At 39.4% G+C, this 19,043-nt stretch overlaps 2 protein-coding genes across 2 annotated transcripts; one reads left to right on the plus strand and one right to left on the minus strand.

Annotated features, from left to right (window-relative positions):
- The first annotated feature begins 163 nt into the window (after positions 1-163).
- Positions 164-6,925, plus strand: klhl40a (kelch-like family member 40a). Its single transcript, XM_053486704.1, has 6 exons — positions 164-1,371; positions 1,878-2,038; positions 2,829-2,936; positions 3,053-3,238; positions 4,726-4,875; positions 6,592-6,925. The coding sequence occupies exons 1-6, from the start codon at positions 250-252 to the stop codon at positions 6,701-6,703; spliced, it is 1,839 nt and encodes a 612-aa protein (XP_053342679.1). The 5' UTR covers positions 164-249; the 3' UTR covers positions 6,704-6,925.
- On the minus strand, positions 1,877-18,754 carry zbtb47a (zinc finger and BTB domain containing 47a). Its single transcript, XM_053486703.1, has 7 exons — positions 18,532-18,754; positions 14,520-15,764; positions 14,261-14,408; positions 14,066-14,181; positions 13,845-13,989; positions 11,990-12,342; positions 1,877-1,988 (listed from the first exon to the last, which is right to left on the minus strand). The coding sequence occupies exons 1-6, from the start codon at positions 18,532-18,534 to the stop codon at positions 12,020-12,022; spliced, it is 1,980 nt and encodes a 659-aa protein (XP_053342678.1). The 5' UTR covers positions 18,535-18,754; the 3' UTR covers positions 1,877-1,988; positions 11,990-12,019.
- Positions 18,755-19,043: the final 289 nt, after the last annotated feature.

Here is a 19,043-nt window from a genome sequence, read left to right on the forward strand (position 1 = left end):
AGGGGGAGGGAAGATAAAGGTGTCTCAAATGGCAGGCCCTCCAAATGTGAGTCCTGTGGCTTTACTCAGTTCTAAAATTAACCCAACCTGATAGCTAGTGGCAGCTGAGTGGCAAAGCTACACTACACCAGTTTCCATTTCTCTCTCATAGAGTCACACTGTTAATCCGACCAGTCCAGCAGTGGGAGAGGAGCCGGACACCCTCCTACATAAGTATCGCGCCAACGTTGCCGACAAAACCTTGACAAGATGGCCGCCGTGCCAGTGGACCCAGTGACAGAGCCGCGCAGGTACCAGCAGTCACTTCTTATGGGTGGCCTCTGTGAACTTCTGGAGAATGACAAGTTTGTGGACTGTGTCCTGAAGATTAAGGACCAGGATTTTCCTTGCCACAAGCTGGTGCTGGCTGCCAGCAGTCCGTACTTTAAGGCCATGTTTCTCTCTGACATGAAGGAGAGCAAGAAACGAGAAGTAGTGCTGAAAGATGTGGAACCAGACATTATGGGCATGATCCTGAAGTACATCTATACCTGCGACATAAACTTGACCGAGCAGAACGTCCAGGACATCTTCATGGCGGCCAACATATACCAGATCCCTTCCATCTTTAGCGTTTGCGTATCCTACCTGGAGCACAAGTTGGTGCTGAGCAACTGTCTAGCCATCTTTAGGCTCGGACTACTGCTGGAGTGCCCAAGACTGGCATCAAAGGCTCGGGACTACATTTGTGAACGTTTTGAGCTCATCATCCGGGACCAGGATTTCCTCCAACTAGGACCTGGAGAACTGGCTGCCATTATCACGTGTGATTCCCTTAATGTGGAAAGGGAAGAGAAGGTGTTTGAGACGCTAATGAAATGGGTCGAGCATGATCAGGTTGAAAGGCTGAAGGATCTGAAAAAACTTCTGCACTGCGTTCGGTTTCGTCTGATACCGCCTGATTATTTTAGAAGCAAAGTGGAGGGCCACCGGTTGATCAAATCCAACCAGGAGATCAAAAATGATCTGCAGCTTGTTAAGGATGCACAAAAGGGACTGCTGCCTAAAAGTAGAGGACCGTCAGGCAAGGAGGCAGAAGCCACAGGAGGCGACAAAGATGAGGATGAAAATGATGAGGGTCTGCTACCTGGGATCCTGAATAACAACCTACGCTTTGGAATGTTTTTAACAGATTTTATATTAATGATCAGCAACAAGGGAACGGTGGCTTACGACCCTGCTGAAAATGAATGCTACTTAGCCTCGTCATCTACTGAGATACCAAAAACTCACTGCAGCCTGGTGACCAAAGAAAATCAGATCTTTGTAGCTGGAGGGCTCATATATAACGAGGAAAACACAGAGGAACCGTTCAGCTCTTACTTCCTACAGGTGACTTTTAAAAAAATCTATTATTCTTATTATTTCATTATGGTCAGGTTTTTTTTTTGGTTGCTTTGTAGCGACACTAATTTCGCCCGGATTACAAACGCATACAGTATGTCGCACATCACTCGCCCAAGACATGATGCCAGTGATTCATCTAGCTCTCATCTGGGACCACTACGCCATCAAAACAGCTGTTACTTCAGCTTCAAAGCTTATGAGTCATTTAGTCATGAGGCTTTATACATCATGTATCATACAGTATATCAGGCTGTTATCAAGTCATAAACTTTGTGGACCATAAATTTAATTCAATTTTATTCGTATAGCGCTTTTAACAATTGTCATTATTGCAAAGCAGCAATAATGCACAATAAGCAAAATGACAATAAATGATTTCCTCAACCCAAGTGATTTAGATGTAATGTAAATTTAAAATGTACATTATGTAAGCAAAGAATAGCGCAAACTCATTTGTATGCTGCGTGTTCTTTCACTTTTCTCTCCGACAGTTTGACCCCATGAGCTCTGAATGGCTCGGGATGCCCTCGCTGCCAACCCCCCGCTGCCTCTTCGGGCTCACAGACGCCGAGAACTCCATCTTTGTCATAGGTGGAAAAGAGCTGAAAGAAGGAGAGCATGCTCTAGACACTGTTATGATCTATGACAGACAGTGAGTACAGCCTTGGATTCGTTCTAATGATGGAAAAACTACATTAAAATTCTTAAACCCAACAGTTTGAGCTACAAGTTCCAAACAAGATGCATCTTCTAAAAATATATTCTGATCACTGATATACTAACGTGCCTTTGTAAATATGTTACGCTACATAATGCGTTTCTATGGTAAATTAGAAATCGTAGACTAGACACACCATGTAAACAAGCTTAAAAACATACACTTAATAATATGGTGATTTTTTTTTTTTTTTTAAAGAAGACATTTAGCATTAAATATTTTTTTGAAGAAAAAAAAAAGAATAGTAAAGCTGGTGAAGAAACGACAGCTTATAGCTGATATTTAATCTTTTAACCAGATTAAATATAATTAAGTTGTTATTACTGGCAAATTACTGTAGTCAAATATAACACTTCAAGACATATTGATATTATTATTATCACAACCCCATCGTTAATAATTTTTCCTTATTATAATGATGTTTTATTGGCTGTATTAATTTAAATGTAGGCTCAAAGATTCATACTTTAAAATAATTACCTTTAAATAAAATGTACTTTTTGTTGTTCATATCAACTGGAATAAATTATATGGAATAATACTTATCAACTTAATGTCAGGCTGTACGGTACATGTTGAAATATAATGATAGTTATTGCTCATTTATGCATGTTGTCTCTTTGGATTAAATATTTGACAAAATAAAAATTTTAATTAGATTGAGTTTGTCATAGTAATTGCACAGTTTTTTTTTTTTTCAATTCTTTCTTCAATGTTGATATAGATCTTTTAAATGGGGCGAATCGGACCCGGTTCCGTATTCAGTCTACGGTCATGGGACTGTCTCACATAACGGGCTCATCTACGTCCTGGGTGGAAAATCAGATAGCAAGTATGATTGTCTTTTTTTGTTGTTGTTCAGTTGGTATTTTGTTATCAATTTTTACACAACGAACTGCTTTAGCCATCTTTCATGACTTACGATTTATGTTAAATATAACTATAAAGGAAATGCCTGAGGCGAGTGTGTGTCTACAATCCCAAGAAGTTCCAGTGGAAGGAGCTGGCGCCTATGAAAACCGCTCGTTCTCTGTTTGGTGTCGCCGTGCACAACAACAAAATCTACATCGTGACCGGAGTCACAGATGACGGCCTGACCAGCAAAGCTGAGGTTTATGACATTACGAAAAACACGTGAGTGATGCACTTTCCATAAAGCACACTCATTTCTGACCTTATAACCCTTACCGCACTCTCCTGTTTTTCTTAATCTTCTCATGGGTGAATAAAAATAAAATTAATAATATTTTAATGGATTTTAATGGACAAGTATGGAAAATGATCACATCTCTATGGCTTAACTTTTGGTAGTACTATATTTATCTGAAGTGGCAGATGGGTCATGGAGCTGATGCTATCATTGCCATCTACTGGGCTGGGGTGGTAGTGCAGGCCATGTTATTTGGATTATCTAGACAACAGTAGCTCTAAAATATACAGTACTAATATAAAAAAATACAATAATTAGATGCTTTATTATTATTTTTATTATTATTTTGGTTATTTACATGCTTCCTTTACATACTTAAACAGTTCCTTAGTCCTCCAGTTTTATTTACCTAATATGCTAATCATAAGACTTTATACACTAAAGTCAAAAAAAATATACACATTCCCCTAGCCCAATAAAAGATAACATTCTGACATACTGCTTTTTTTTTTCTTAAGAAACACACTATTTTAAGGGGGGAAAAGTTAATTCCTCCGTCAAGTCACGTTATAGCTAGCAATCACCTAGTCACATTTCTAATGTAAACATTAGATCACATATTTAACTCCATGCTAATATCAGCTGTACTTCAGCATATGAATTTAATCTGTTCTAGAACGGATTTTGTGCATTTACATTATTTCCTATGAGAAAATGCGTTTTGCAATACAAAAATTCACCTTTAAAACAATATTAATTATATTACCAATTTCTAACACTATAATTATATTTTTGCATATAAAAACAATCAAAATATTTAGAAAAGACATGTAAATAAAGTAAAATATGAAAAAAAAAAAACATTGCTTACATTATTGGGACTCATAGCACTATATCTTCACAAAATGAAAGTGAAAAAAGCAGAAAAATAATATGCAAACGCACTTCGCTTGACTTTCCACTGATGCAAACAAGTTTTGAACGACTCCCGAATATATGCGCAACTTAATTGCAAATTTCAATTTGGGGCAAAAATTTTTAAGGCGAGCGTTTGTATGCTGAGGTGACATTGTATTAACATTATTAGCTGCACAGCCATCTTGTGTTTTTGCTCGTCACGATCTATGCTAAATTCCCACAACGTAATGTTTCATACTTTATGTTTCATAAGTATTTAAATTAGACAGTTTGAAAGTTAGTGTTTCAGACAAAAATTTAAGCAGTAATTTCATTGCACAGAGAAGAAATGGACGTAGAAATAAAATTTAGCTTTCAAATCCATCACGTAAAAATGTCCAAATCATCTGCTAATTATCAAGCCCTTGATTAGTTTAATCTAATGGTCATATTAATTGAACGCTAGATAGTATGTTGTTAGACAACAGTGTAACCATGCTCAGATTTATAAAACCCAAGACAGCTCCTAAAATTTCTAAGATAAAACATTTAAACAATCTGTTTTATGATTCAGGTGGTCTGATTTCGAGGAGTTCCCCCAGGAGAGAAGCTCTCTGAACCTGATCTCGCTAGCCGGCAGTTTGTACGCTGTGGGAGGTTTTGCCATGATGCCCAACGACACCACAGAGAAGCTGGAACCCACAGAGATGAACGATATCTGGAGGTAAGTCATCAACTCATATGTAGATAATTAAAAACAGGGACCTTCAGGGAGCCCATTTGTTTCTTATAAATATGCAAAAATCCAATTTTATTATCTTCTGATAAAAATGTTACCGTATCAAGTAGTCACGCACGGCGTCCTTGTGATGTGAAGAGAATATAAACTGTAATTTATGGAACTTCATTTGGGAGGTAAGGTCAGACGAAGGTCAAGAAGAAGTGGTGATCATAATTTGTTCATATTTATAGCATAGCTAGCTAGCTAACTAGCACCCACAGTAACAAGTGTTACTCTACGTTGCTAGCATCTTTGTTCTAGCTACGACAACAGAACTTTAGCATAATAAAGGACTTAGCATTATTTTCTCCAAAGCTGCTTACAAATGATACAGGACCACAAAATATAATTCCTAATTAAAGTCTCCCTCTACTTTAAACATGTTTTAGGCCTTGTTCACACGGCGTTAAATTTTTGGATAAACGAACGTTTATGTTGCGTTTTGTAGTGGCGTTTGATTGACTTCTACACCGGCGTTCGTTTGTCTCTGTCTAACGTCAGCCTGCACCCCAAACTGTAGTTTTTGTGTTAACCTGTGGGGGCAGTGTATCGGGAACTGGATATGAAAGCCCGCCGCTACTGGGTTCACTCTCTGACTGCACAACATCGGATTAAAGGACGTTTTTTTGTGGTATATGAAGAAATGCGAAAATTTCTGCGTAAGTTTTTCAACAATTAATTTCTTTTATTTTGCCCTTTTCTGCATTTCCCTATGTATAGCCTGTAGGATCATGGGATATATCCGGTCCTCTGAAGCGTAAAATGAATGTGAAGAAAACGCACTAGAAGCGGTTTCCTTGCGTTCGTTGGGTTTTGAACGGCAAGAAAAAGCTGCATGCAACATTTTTTTTATGTCGTATAAACGCGCAGCCGGACAAACGCACGTCACCAAAGTGTTGCTAATAACTAAAAGAAGCTTTTAGCTACCACTTAAACATTGCACACTCATTTAAAAGCTTTAACATCAGCAGTTGTGGGAAAAGTACCTGTAAAATCCTGTACTTGAGTAAAAGCAGATATATATTCAAGGGGAAAATATTACTCAAGTAAAAGTAGACGTTCCCAATTTATAAAAGTATGTACCTTCGAATTTACTTAAGTATCAAAGTATCAAAACTTTTTCTATAACTTAAGGACTCCTCGGAGCTCATATTAGCTTATAGTAGCCTTTAAGTCATAGAAAGTGTCTCAACTGTAAACATATTTTTAAAAATACTTAAAACCATCTTCACTTTAGATTTCAACCACCTGCTACATTATTAGCAAAGGCAAAACATGCAATTATACATGATAGCCAGCAGGTGGCCGCTACAAAGTATATACTCCCAAGAACCACTGCTCTGGTTACGTCATCCTCATGACGCAATGTGGTATCGCTCCAACAGAAACTATTTATTTTCCTATAACAGCACACCCAAAGTGTTTTATTCACCTCATACCACTGCAATTATACTTATTATCCATTAATAATTACATTACCTGTTTTATACAAGGAGGAAGATTTGGTTAATATGCATGTAGATAACTTTCATGATTGATTAAACTGCAAAACTAATGAGGCAAACATTTTTTTAAATATTTATTTATGTCTTTTTGTCAGTGTTTTTGTCTTATTTGACTGATGATGCTAATCCTGATCTCCTGGTCCTGATCCCACAGGTTTGATGAGGAGCAGAACTGCTGGTCTGGGATGCTGCGGGAGATCAGCTACGCTTCAGACGCCACCGTGTTGGGAGTACGCCTCAACGCTTTACGACTCACCAAGATGTAACTGACAAGCACATGACACCTGTTGCACATGAAGTGTAGTTTGTGACCAGCACTGGAACTAGTTGTAGTTTCCACAATCGAGTATATGTGCATGAACTTTTAAAAACAAAACAAAAAGAAAAAGAAAGAACAACCCAAGAAGACTGGACAGCAGGTGGAGACAAAGGACGGACCATTTTTCATTTGAGATGTGAACTGTTGTTTCTGAAGAAAGGTGTGACGTGATTTCTACATTATATGAATTAAAGACATCTTTATTAGAGAGTTATGCTGGACTGGATTTGAGTAATACATGTCTCGTGATTTCTGACAGCCGTGCCGTCCATAAAACTTGCAACAGTTAACATGGACCCTGTTAATGCCATTATCACGTTTAAACAAAAAGAAAATGGGAAAACAGGACAGAATGGTACAGCGTTCAATGAAAATACAAGTACATTTTGTGTAAAGAACGAACGAGGAAGGTTTTTAGGTTTTTTACAGACACAAGAGTACAACAGATGACAGAGTACAGACCAGAGTTAATTATACACTATAAAAGGTTCTTGGTCAACACATAACATGTAGAAAACAGTATTTCAGACACGCTGGTATCACTATAGACATTCTAAGCCTTCATACTGGTAAATTTATTTTGTTTATTTTTTTTCGTTTTATCATATAATTCCAAAAGCCCAAATCGACTTAAAGTGACGACTGTATTTTCTGGACTATAATGGTGACATACTGTAGTATGTGTAGTACATAGGACATACTGACATGTTTCATTTTATTGTAATTAAAAAAATTAACACAATGATTTTTAAATCATTTTTAATCATTTTCATAGTTAAATCCTCTTTTACTTACATTATAGCAGCTATAAACACTTGTTCCCCTTAAGGTTAATAAGACCCCCCAAAAAAAGCATGTTTAACACTATACTAACAGACCATACTACTGAACTAGCATAGTCACACTCTTAGAAGGTGCAGAGGTAATCTGGTGAATAAATCTTTACCTTATAGGTCATTTGCTATCTATGCGATAATGTTGAGAAACTTTTCCTCGGAATGTTACAAAGCAGTGACACTGGAGACTCCTTCCATAAACGTGTCCTTACACAAACCCTATACAGGCTTCCTTGACCCTATAAATGAGTAAATCATATTATAAAATAACCATAAATCTAAAAGCTAAAAACAAATAATGCAGATTTGTGAAATGATGCAAAAAAACAAATTCCCAATTTAACGTTTTTTTTGCGACGGATAAGTGCGACTTCTCATATTATGATGAGCCACAGATAGTCCTACACCACCAAAATCATGGTTTACTAGCGGGCGGCAGGGTGACCTGTTGGATCCCAAATGCCTCTCTAACTCCTGATCTTGGTGTGTGAAACAACATATTGTACAGTATACCTTACATAGCGCACTAGCTTTGCATTTAACGCTATTTGGAACCTTGAACTTAGCTGGTATTCTAAAGCGGAATAAATGGAAATATAACGTAAGTCTTCGAAGATTCTCCGGACTTCTCCGCCACCTCCGTAGTTTATTCTCCTAGTCGCTAACTGTTAGTCGCCAGCTCGGCCAGTTGAATGATACGGATGATGTGTGTTGGCGGAGCAAAATAGGTGGTTAAATTAGGAAACAAATAATAATGTGCTGGTAACAAATGTGTTTGTAGAACAGATGTAAAAAAAAACAATATTATACGTGAGGTCTTGCTGCTATGCTGAATATCAGCACACCTGTGATATCTATGAATGCATCACAGCCGTGCTGATATTCAGTACAACAGCATTCCCATGAACAATCCATTAATAAACTTAACAACTGCAAACGTGCTCATTAAGGTGCTAAGTACTTTTTTTTTCATATGATAACTTTTTAATCAATGGTACTGTATTAATTTTGTTTAATACAGATGTTGATTATTTGACTCATTACTTTAAAAACAAATTAACTCATATTTTGATAATATTACTAATAGTATATTAACACTGTATTACATATTTTTGTTGCACATGTCAGTTATGGGAACCATCATTTAGAGCTTTTATTTTTTGCTACCTGAAATATTTTAATTCTTCTTAGTCTTTGATTATGGGTTATGGGTTATGACTTTTTTTGTTTAAAAAATTTGGTTAGTTAATAGTTTAAAGAGCCCAGTTTTAGATTTAGCTCCTTACTATTACACACTTCTGCTCTGCAGCCCCCCATTATTATAACACATGAATAAAATTAACAACTGATAGAAAATGGTCAGTAGATAATAAGCCTTTATAGTCCAGAAAGTATGTCAGTCATTGTAGAATATCATTTAAAAAACGATTCAAAGTAATCAACTGCAGTAATAGAAGTTTGGCTTTTAGTATTAAAAATCCCAATAAACACATTAAAGTCCTTCAACTAAAACAAGGACTTATATTTGGCCTGAAAGAAATACTCATCTGACACGCGGTACGACATGTTTAACACTATACTAACAGACCATACTACTGAACTAGCATAGTCACACTCTTAGAAGGTGCAGAGGTAATCTGGTAAATAAATCTTTACCTTATAGGTCATTTGCTTATTATTTATAATGTAACGAGATTATAACTAAAACAAGACAAAAAAAAAAGAATGTTAAAGAGTAAGGGCTTGACTTTGTCCAATTAAGGTGCTTCATCTGGACATGTGCTGATATAGTGTTGGGTTAAAATGATCGTCAACGTTTCATCGTGGTAGTCGTTCTATTGTATTTAATACACAGCACTGTGCAAAGGTTTAAAGAAAGTACTTGAAATAAAATTCTGTGACGTGAACACAGTGAGTATCAAAACAATATAAGATATAAACAAAGGGGCGTTCAAGTCAAAGCAGGACTTTTGATTATGCAGAATTTCAGAAAACACTTACCAGAGTAAAAACTCTATGTAACGTGTCTATATAATCTACAATAATGCACTAATCCCAGCGTTTCACTAGTGCTTAGTTACCATCAAGGAAGGAAGTTTTTACCGTACACCGGAGCCATGATCTGACTTCTTACTTCACGTCTGACACGCTGGCCCCCCAGGAACTTCTTTAATGTCAGGACTGTGGGACGGGGGATGTGGCAATAACTCCCACCTGAGTTCCTGTCATGTGCAAGTGGTGCTGGTGGATGATTGTGTGTACGGTTCACACAGACTGATGTGTGCGCCTCTTCCGCAACAAGTTATCACTCGATTTTTGAGAATCAGGCGTTCAACTCCACCGCGGCCAGGATCGTCATTCACGGACGTACGGACTTCTTTTAAACCTTTTTCTTTTAAAACATGAAAAAGTTTTCTGTAAATATAAATCGATTGTAAGCCTTAATTTACTGAAGATTTCATCACAAGTCCCGGTTTTACTTAAACATCAAGTCAGAATTTGCCTTTTTAAGTTTTTAAGGAAATTGGCTGGAAATTTCTTTTAGGTTTCTTAGAAAACAAAATTTCTCTGGAATTTTTTTTCCCGTAATCTCTGCAACAAAAACCAAACAGAAAATAGGAATTTAAGGCAACATGTATGTAAAAATATACTGGATGTTAGCTAAAACTTTTGCACAATACTTTACCGTGCAAAAGTTTTACACAGACAAAAAAAAAAAAGTTTTGATAATTTGAAAATGAAAGTAACTTTATATTCTATATTTAATTACAGGTGTACAATTTAATCGTACCTTTCGCTATTTAATGTCAGCATATTATTTTTAAACATTTTTTCTGTTTAGTTTATGTTCGGTTTTTGTTGCAAAGTTTGTTTTCTAAGAAACCTAAAAGAAATTTTCAGCCAATTTTCTTAAAAACTTAAACCTTAAGGCAAATTCTGACTTAATGTAAATTTATGCTTTAATAAAGGACGTACGTTCAAGTAAAACTGGGACTTGTGATGAAATCTTAAAATAATAGATTAATGTAGATTATATAGACACCTTACATAGAGTTTTTACTCTGGTAAGTGTTTTCTGAAATTCTGCATAATCAAAAGTCCTGCTTTGACTTGAACGCCCCTTTGTTCTTATCTTATATTGGTTTTTTTGTCTCTAATACCCTAATGTATCACATAACAGTGTATCAGCACATGTCGAACTGTGTCTGGACTACGCTCGTCACCTTTACCGTTAGCACCGTGTTGCTACATCCATCTCAAGAAAATTCTAGAATAGGAACAGAATAAACCCTAGTTCGCAATTGCATGATTTTTGCTATGGATCGCTATGAATTCTAAAATCATAATGAGCAATTGGTAGTCGTACGGTAGGCTCACGTAGCTAACGGGGTAGCGCGGTGACATGTCGTGATCTATAGCTTAAGGGTATAAGCTACAAATATTGTGGTCATGCTATAAAAATTGCGTCCACTATAGGTTTCCATAAGCCTAATTGTAGCTTTTAATGACTTTCATGTTCAGCCTTTATAGCAGCACCGTGACACGCCATGGCATCTAGTGTCAAGCCGGGAATTTGAAAGAGCGGCGACCCGTGGCAAAAACCGTGACAGTGGGAACTGGGGTTAATATTTTAACTCCAAAATGGAGTCCTTCCTTGGCACTGGTATAAATCATCTTAAACAATCATCCCACTTCAACAAAAAGTAAGTGCTTCGAATTCCTATTATAAGGTGCAGTATGCATCAAGCATTAAAAGACAGTAACATATATTAAGACCTCAGATTGGAAATCACGTGGCTTGCATGTACGGGGAGGAGTCAAAAACTTTTCAGTCATTTTTGACTCGCACATTAGAAAAAAAAAAAAAAAAGGAAAGAAAAGAACAGATGAGGCGAATTCATAATCAAACCCCTCAATCTGTAAGAAGTGTTTGAGAGAATTACACAGATTCACTAGAAATACAGCGTTACATTTCAGTAGGCGGCGCCTAGGGGACTTTTTAAGTGTCTTCAGTTACATCGTCCTAACACTGCAGGTCCCATTTCCATTTGGGTTTAAACGATTGCTTTATAGACTGCATGGAGAACAAGAACGGCTTCTTCAATCCTCCTGAACTGCCATGAAATGCTCAGACGTATGTAATGCTATTATATGATGATGATTAATGACCCTAACTGTATTATATATAATACTATACTATATTTATATATATATTGCAAATATAACTATACTTACTTACATATACATACTTAAATTTTAATATTAGTGGCAGCTACATTGGAAGGCTATATACTGTAATACCAAATATGGCACACTATTCGTTTTTTTAAAAAGGTATTTTCAGGCTGAGGAGCATTAGATACTTGGTTTATAGGCAAAAGCTGAACAGGAAGTACCTCTAGCTTGGCAGGGAGACCGTTCGGTAGCTACGCGTCTCTCGAGAGGGTCCGTGCAGCTGAAAACACAGAATGTGGTCCGACGTCCTTCGGGTCGGAAGAACTCTGATCCGTCACGTAGGACGTATTGTTTTGGGCGGGTTCATAATCTGTGGGAGGAGCCTCTGTGGGAGGGTTCCTGACCGGAAAGCACTTTTCGCGATGAGCTTTCAGCATGTTGGAGAAGCGGAAGCGCTGGCCGCACGTCTCGCACGGGTACGGCTTCTCGCCGGTGTGTGTGCGCCGGTGCCGCTTCATGTTGGGGCGACTGGTGAAGCTCTTCCCGCAGATCTCGCATATGTACGGCTTCTCACCTACGATGTGAGGATACAAAGCCTTAGTGAACATCTTCAGGTTCTGCAGATTTCATTAAGAAGAACAATGTAGAGGTTAAGTATTGTTTTTTGGGTGGTGAGTGCTCGCTACTTGAACGCTTTCAAGCACTGGAAGCAGAAAAGGGATACAAGGAAAGGAAACAAGGAAACACAATTAAGCCCTTGTTCGTTTGAACCTGCGAGGAGTCATGTAACAAATTTCCCTCGAGCCGGCTTTTAAGATCTTGGCTGCAATTCAATCATTCATTCTTCTTAAATAATCACTTCATCCTGATTAGGGTCACAGCGGATACAGAGTCTATCCCAGGAATAGAGCTGTGAATCAAAAGGCAGTCTGTTGTTCAATTCCATTTTTGGCCTTTGCGATTTATGATTTAATTTAATTTTTTATAGGTTTTACAGGTTCAAGTCAAACTGGGACTTTTGACTGAACATCCAGTTATTAGAATAAAAACTCCCTTCATGTCTCTATATAATCCCCTGCAACACTAATGCACTTATCCCAGTATATGGACACCATTAAGGTAGAAAGTTTTCTTTTCAGTACATGATCCGACTGCCTACTTCACATTGGAAATGCTGGCCTCTCAGTGACTCCTTTAATGGTTCAAACGTGTGGAAATGACTTGGAGCAAGGTCGAGGCTGTACGGGGAATGTGGCAATAACTCCCAGCCGAGTTCCTGTAACGTGCAAGTGGTGTTGGTGCATGATTGTGATGCAAACTATGCTGCAATTCTCAATGATCAGGTTGTTCCGCTCACTGAATGTTTACAGGAACGACTGCAGTGAGCTCGGAGCAACCATGGTCAGGATGTACGGCCCTCTTTAAAACCTTCAAATGTTTATCACTGATCTTCAAATAAGTCTCATCACCGCAAGTTTTCTGTGTTTAAATGGTTGCTTTTACACATTTCTTTACCAGGAATTTCATCACGAGTCCCGGTTTGACTTGAACAGCCCTTCGTTTTTTTTTTTAAGTGAGAAGCGATTCTGAATGGAAACACTGACCCGTTGAGACAATTAATCGAATCAACCAACAAAAGACATATTCGATCGCACACCTCCACCCGGGAATGCTAAGTATGTGGCGGGAATCCGAAACCCTTAGCAAAACACTTTTTTCGCACCTGGGAGCAATTTAGAGTCGGCAGTCATCTTATACAGATGTTCAAAGACGTTTTAGGACCTGGGAAACCAGAGGATTCCAACATATACCCAGGGAAACCATGCAGAACTCCAGACAAAAAGTATGAAGGTCGGATTTGAACCAGAAACCGTGCCAGGGATGTAATGTGCTGGGGTTTTTCGCCTTGTTCGGATCATTTGACCCCCTTTGCATGGACCTACACGGTCTCTGGGGGGGTTAATTAACTGGATCATCACCAGCTTTAAACAGAAGAAGCTCTCTTTGCCTAACGGAGTAAATATGAACGGCTAGAACATCTTAAATCTTTCGTGTTTAACAATACAGAAATGTTACCTGTGTGAGTTTTCATGTGTTCATCAAAGTACTGCTTCATGTTGAAGTCCTTGCCGCACCACTGACACATGAACTGCTTGTGGCCGATGTGGATGCTCATATGCGATCGCAGCTGGTACTTGTACTGGAAGCGTTCGTTGCAATTCTGCAACAACAACAAAACGTGCAGTCACGGCTTCCCGTTAAACAGATCTAATTAGACGATAATGTTAAGCCTTTACCTCGCACGTGAAAGGCTTCTCGCCGGAATGCTGGAGGAAGTGGACTTTAAGAGACATGCTGCGTTTGAAAGACTTGCCGCATGTCTCGCAGGTGAACGGCATTTCCTTGGTGTGAGCTGAAAATACAACAAAGCTTTAAAACACGCCGGCTTCGGGACACGCGTCCATAACAGCGTCAAACGGTTGCTAACTCACCGACCATGTGCTTGCGAACGTGGGCCATGGTAAAGAATTTCTTCCCGCATATTTCACAAGTGAACTTTTTCTCAGCGTAACCGTGGACGATTTTGTTGTGCTCGTGCAGGGACCAAAGCTTCTTGAAGTTTTTGCCACAAGTAAGACACTACAACAGAATTAAAACAAACATCTCAGGAAGTTGGAACCTACATGTACCTTGATGTCATTGTTACTTGAGTAGCAGCGTATGTGTGTGTGTGTGTGTGTGTGTGTGTACCTGTAAATTTTTCTCACAGTCAGTCTGCTGATGCAGGAGCAGCTCACTATTTAGCAGGAAACGGGTCCCACACTTGTCGCACCCCTGCATGTAGTTGTGTTCGACGTTGGCGTGCATCTCCATGTCCCAGCTGTTGGTAAAGACCTGTGGACACCTTACACATGGGAATCTCCGCCTCTCCTCCAGTCTCACAACCTGTCCAAGTCGTTCCTCTTCTTCTTCCTCCTCCTCTTCCTCGCCGCGCACACCAACACGCTCACCGCGCCGTACCCTCATACTCGTTCTCATCGTAACAGTGGCCATGGCGTCCAACGAGGATCTGGTTTTCCTGCGAGATCTTTGTGGTAGAAATTTGGGAATACTGAAATCCATATTCGCAGCTTCTCCTACCTCGTCCTCGCTTGTCCCTCCAGGTACCTCGTCCTCACCTCCGCTGTGTTCTCTGTCTTCCTCTGAGTCACCGCTGTCCTTCTTCGCCTCGAAGCCAGTGGGAGCTGTAGAGGAGCACCTTCCTTCCATTCCTTTGGACATGTTTAAGGTCTGGTTGTTGAGATTGAGCTCGACAATGATCTGCTTCCTGTCGAAGGAGTCTTCTGAATCTCTCATTACCTCCATATCGCACTCCTCCTTGCCTGTCCCCAAATGTTGTCTTTCTCCAATGTGTGCTACGTAAGGGCTCCTTTCGCTCTTGGTTCCAAAGATCTTGGCACTGGATGCGTCCTGTTCCTGCTTGATCTCCATCGAGAACTTGGAGTCCCCGCCTCCTCCATTTCCATTGCTGTGGCTCCAGGCCTGGATGTCCCGCTCTGGCTGTTCGTCCTGCAGAGAGCCACGCGAGATCAATTCACGGCACGACGACACCACGTTAGCCATTTGGAGCACGGTGGCAGCGCGCAGCACATCATGCGCATTTCCGCTGTTCACAAGCAGCCTGGAAGTATAGATGAAGTCAAGGATCTGCTCAAATCCCTGAGGTCGCAGCGCCTCCAGAGACAACTCCACGCGCTGCAGCTCTTTACTGGAGGCGAACAGCGAGTGGAAGAAGGGACTATAGGCAGCCAACACGCCCTTGTGAGCCTGGAACGTGGCCTGGTGACGAAGGAGCACGATGTCCACATCGCACAGGTCCGGCTGCAGCAACCGCTGCTCGTTCAGACGCTCCATCAGGAAAGTGCAGTGCAGGGCCGTGTCCTCCACCACGGAGTACTCCCCTGACGGGTGCTCAGCGGTCTTCTCCACTATCAGCTACAAGGAAAAGGGGACAACGTGAATAAACAGACTAACTAAGACATTTTTGTTTCCACTAGTTTTTTTTTTACCAACCATATCTAAGTCCCTGTACAGTCTTGTATATAAATTCACTTGTATATAAATATTCACAAGTGAATTTTGGAAATAGGTTTCCTGCTCGGATATAAAGATAAATCAGCGAAGAACGGATATCAAGCATGCAATCGGCGATCGAATAATGCCAGTCTAAAATCCCCGGCTCAGCCAACAAACAACCTTTTATTCACAAATCCAGATGACATCAAGCTCGTACTCCTGATCTAAATCTCGTTCTGTCACGAAAGCTCCTGTAATTTAACAGGAATTTGTGCTCTGTGAACTATTTACCCTTCTGCTGGGAAAGTAGTATTGAACAAACGCCCAAAAAGACATAAAACTCAAGACTCCGACGTGCTAGCGCCAATAAATCGGCTTTGGCCGTCATGATCCCAGAACTCAGCTGCATTGCTTGTGTGAGCTTTTCCAACTGATATTCGACAGCAGTGTTTCTCAGCAGTGAACTTTGTTAAACATTACAAGCACTGCTCTGATTTAAAATAAAAAAAGCCTCTGACTGCACTTACCGAGCGCAATAAGGAGGAAAAACTATTTCTTGCTTTTTTGTTCCGATCCATTAATGCTTTCGCAAATTACCCTTAATAAGAGTGGTGTGTGAGCTTTGACATTTCACCCACTCTGCTCTCTAACACTGAGGCTGAACTCATGAGCATTAAAGGAGCAGCTGGTCACTTCTCTTAGCAATTACGGTGAAAAAATCACTATGACAAAGCTAACGTTCCCTTTTTAGTAGGCTGCCTTTTAGGGGGAAAGTTGCTAAAATTACTGATGAAATGCACTTTTATATAACTAAAATATGAGCAGGCTGTTTGAGTTACTTTGCAAACTATTTACACTCAATAAAAAAAATAGGAATAATATAGGTTTTTTTTTTCCTTTACATCCAATAATTGTCTGTTTTACATTTGTGTAATTGGTTTATAAAGGCATAAAGTGCAGATTTGTTATATTTTTCTTTTAGTATAATGGCCTGCATTACACGTTAAACACTCAAACACTGTGGTGCAGTAGTGGCTCAAACGGTTAAGGCCCTGTCTTATAGATGAGAAGCTCAGTGGTTCAAGCCCCAGCGGATTCAGCTTCCTTGGATAAGCATAAAAAAATCATTTCACTGTCCGTTAAAGTATATGAGACAAATTATTGAATCTTAATCTCCTTACTATTATAAAATGTTCACATTTGAGGTGGGTAAAATGTTGCTATTCCTCTATAATCCTACAGGTGGTGCTCTAAACCATTCATACAGCATGACATCAAAGACCTGGTTGGCTTAGAGTGTAACAAAGTTGTAACAACAACTACAAAAAAAGTAATAGCGAATCGGGAACTTTATAAATTTGTGATATTTGCAGAATTGCAATACAAATCGAATCAGCACCTAAGTATCATGATGATATCGTATCGGCTGTTCCCTGGTAATTCTCATAATTAATATACATGTTAATAATATACATGTTTTTTATTTTATTATTAGTGCATCTCGCATCTTCTGAATAAATATTTCTCTCATGAGCATTTACATGATTTGAAAAATGTCTGATTTTTGACATGTGTGTTTCTACATCTGAACGTGTCGATTCTGAAATCCCTAATACATTAGAGTTTAATCTGAAATATGTACAATTAATAAATATAATATAATATATTTTAAATTACAAACACTTTTAAGTATTAGGTATGCTTGCTAAATCGTTTAAACTGAGAAATTCTGAAAAAAAAAATCGCTTCTACAGATGATTTCCTTTTTCAACATGCTGTATGAACAGCTTTACTAGCCAAATTCTGGTGTTCATCTTTTTTTTTTTTTTTTTTACAACCCTGTTAGAAATTCCTTCCAGTACCAGAAATTTATAGTTGCAACAATTCTGTGCTACTTTTTTCTTTAACATACTTTAGTTTTGAATGGTTGTTGCACTGAAAAAATATACTACAGTTTTGTCTAAAGTAAAATTTCCTGACATACTGGTAGCACTTTGTGACATGATTTTATTTTTGTGATTATATTTCCCATTGCCTTAACACTGGAAGCAACATTAGACGAGCTGATTCAATGTTATCTGTCAAGCCACTAGTCGACTGTTCATTTAACCACGCAAATAAAATAAATAGTTCTATAAACACTGTGCTTATAGAATTGACATAATGCAGACACAGGATTGATTTTAAGAAATGATTACTGAAGGACGATATTATAAAACAAAGCATTTGTAAAAAAAAATCTTTAAAGTTCTAACTTAACTTTACAGTTCTTTAAATAGTGTAAAGAATACAAATATGCTTGTTTAAAGAGCACATTTGCACAAACACACACAAACACACTACCTTGGACTAACTATACGGTAAGTTAGATAGAATCAGGTGTGTTTGGTGTTAGGTGCAGGGAAATCACTAACATGTGGGGGGAAAACAATACTGAGTACTGTTTACACACACACACACACACACACACACATGCGCGCGCACGTTAGGCAGAACTCAGAAGCAAAGTGAGGCAAAAATAAGTCATGGACTTTGGAAAGCTTTTGAGTGAGTGACATGCAGTGTGTGTGTGTGTGTGTGTGTTGTGAGCTGCTCAGGCCTAGAGACACAAACACTCAGTGTGTAATGTGGAAAGCGTTTGTAAAGGCCTGGAGCAGAGAGAGCGCTCCGGAGCACGAGATCAGACCATTGTAATCCGCTGCTGCTCTTCGGTGCGGTCCAGCTCCGGTTCTCCTGCTTGGGATGCGCGCGCTGTCGCTCTCCATGAAACAGCCGAGCTCTGGTTCGCATCCCCGCGCGCGCGCGGCGTCCTTCCCGTTCACACCGCTGCCCTTTTCCTCGCCATCTTCGCGTGCAGAGTGAGGACGGTGCTGATTGGAGCTCGGAAATCATATGGCGCTCTCCGGTCCGGTGCAATTAAAGCGACAGCGGTGCCGTTTACCCCCTGCGCGCGCGCATTTTTATTTTTATTTTTACCTCTCTCCGGTTTTTTCTACCCGCTATAATTACGTCACAACTGTGCACGCACGCGCTATAATTCTGGTGAGATTTGGGTTTGGGTTGGAATCTCTCACACTCTTACAGAAAGCCCAGTGTGTGTGTGTGTGTGTTACTGTGCGTGTGGCGCGCGCGCGCGCGCAGACTCTCGCGCACTCTCGCGCACCCTCGCCAGCTCCAGTCAGCGCCGTTCACGCGCGC

This window comes from Clarias gariepinus, chromosome 25 (genome assembly GCF_024256425.1).
Source record: "Clarias gariepinus isolate MV-2021 ecotype Netherlands chromosome 25, CGAR_prim_01v2, whole genome shotgun sequence".
Lineage (NCBI taxonomy): Eukaryota > Metazoa > Chordata > Actinopteri > Siluriformes > Clariidae > Clarias > Clarias gariepinus.

Excerpts from the sequence above, each read along its gene's own strand:
- zbtb47a (XM_053486703.1), bottom strand. Across the intron at positions 14,182-14,260 it reads CGTTCGCAAGCACATGGTCG|CTCACACCAAGGAAATGCCG; the intron begins GTGAGTTAGCAA and ends TTGTATTTTCAG. Across the intron at positions 12,343-13,844 it reads ACACATGAAAACTCACACAG|GTGAGAAGCCGTACATATGC; the intron begins GTAACATTTCTG and ends CTCACATCGTAG.
- klhl40a (XM_053486704.1), top strand. The coding sequence starts at position 250 with ATGGCCGCCGTGCCAGTGGACCCAGTGACAGAGCCGCGCAGGTACCAG. Across the intron at positions 3,239-4,725 it reads TATGACATTACGAAAAACAC|GTGGTCTGATTTCGAGGAGT; the intron begins GTGAGTGATGCA and ends TTTATGATTCAG. Across the intron at positions 4,876-6,591 it reads GAGATGAACGATATCTGGAG|GTTTGATGAGGAGCAGAACT; the intron begins GTAAGTCATCAA and ends CTGATCCCACAG.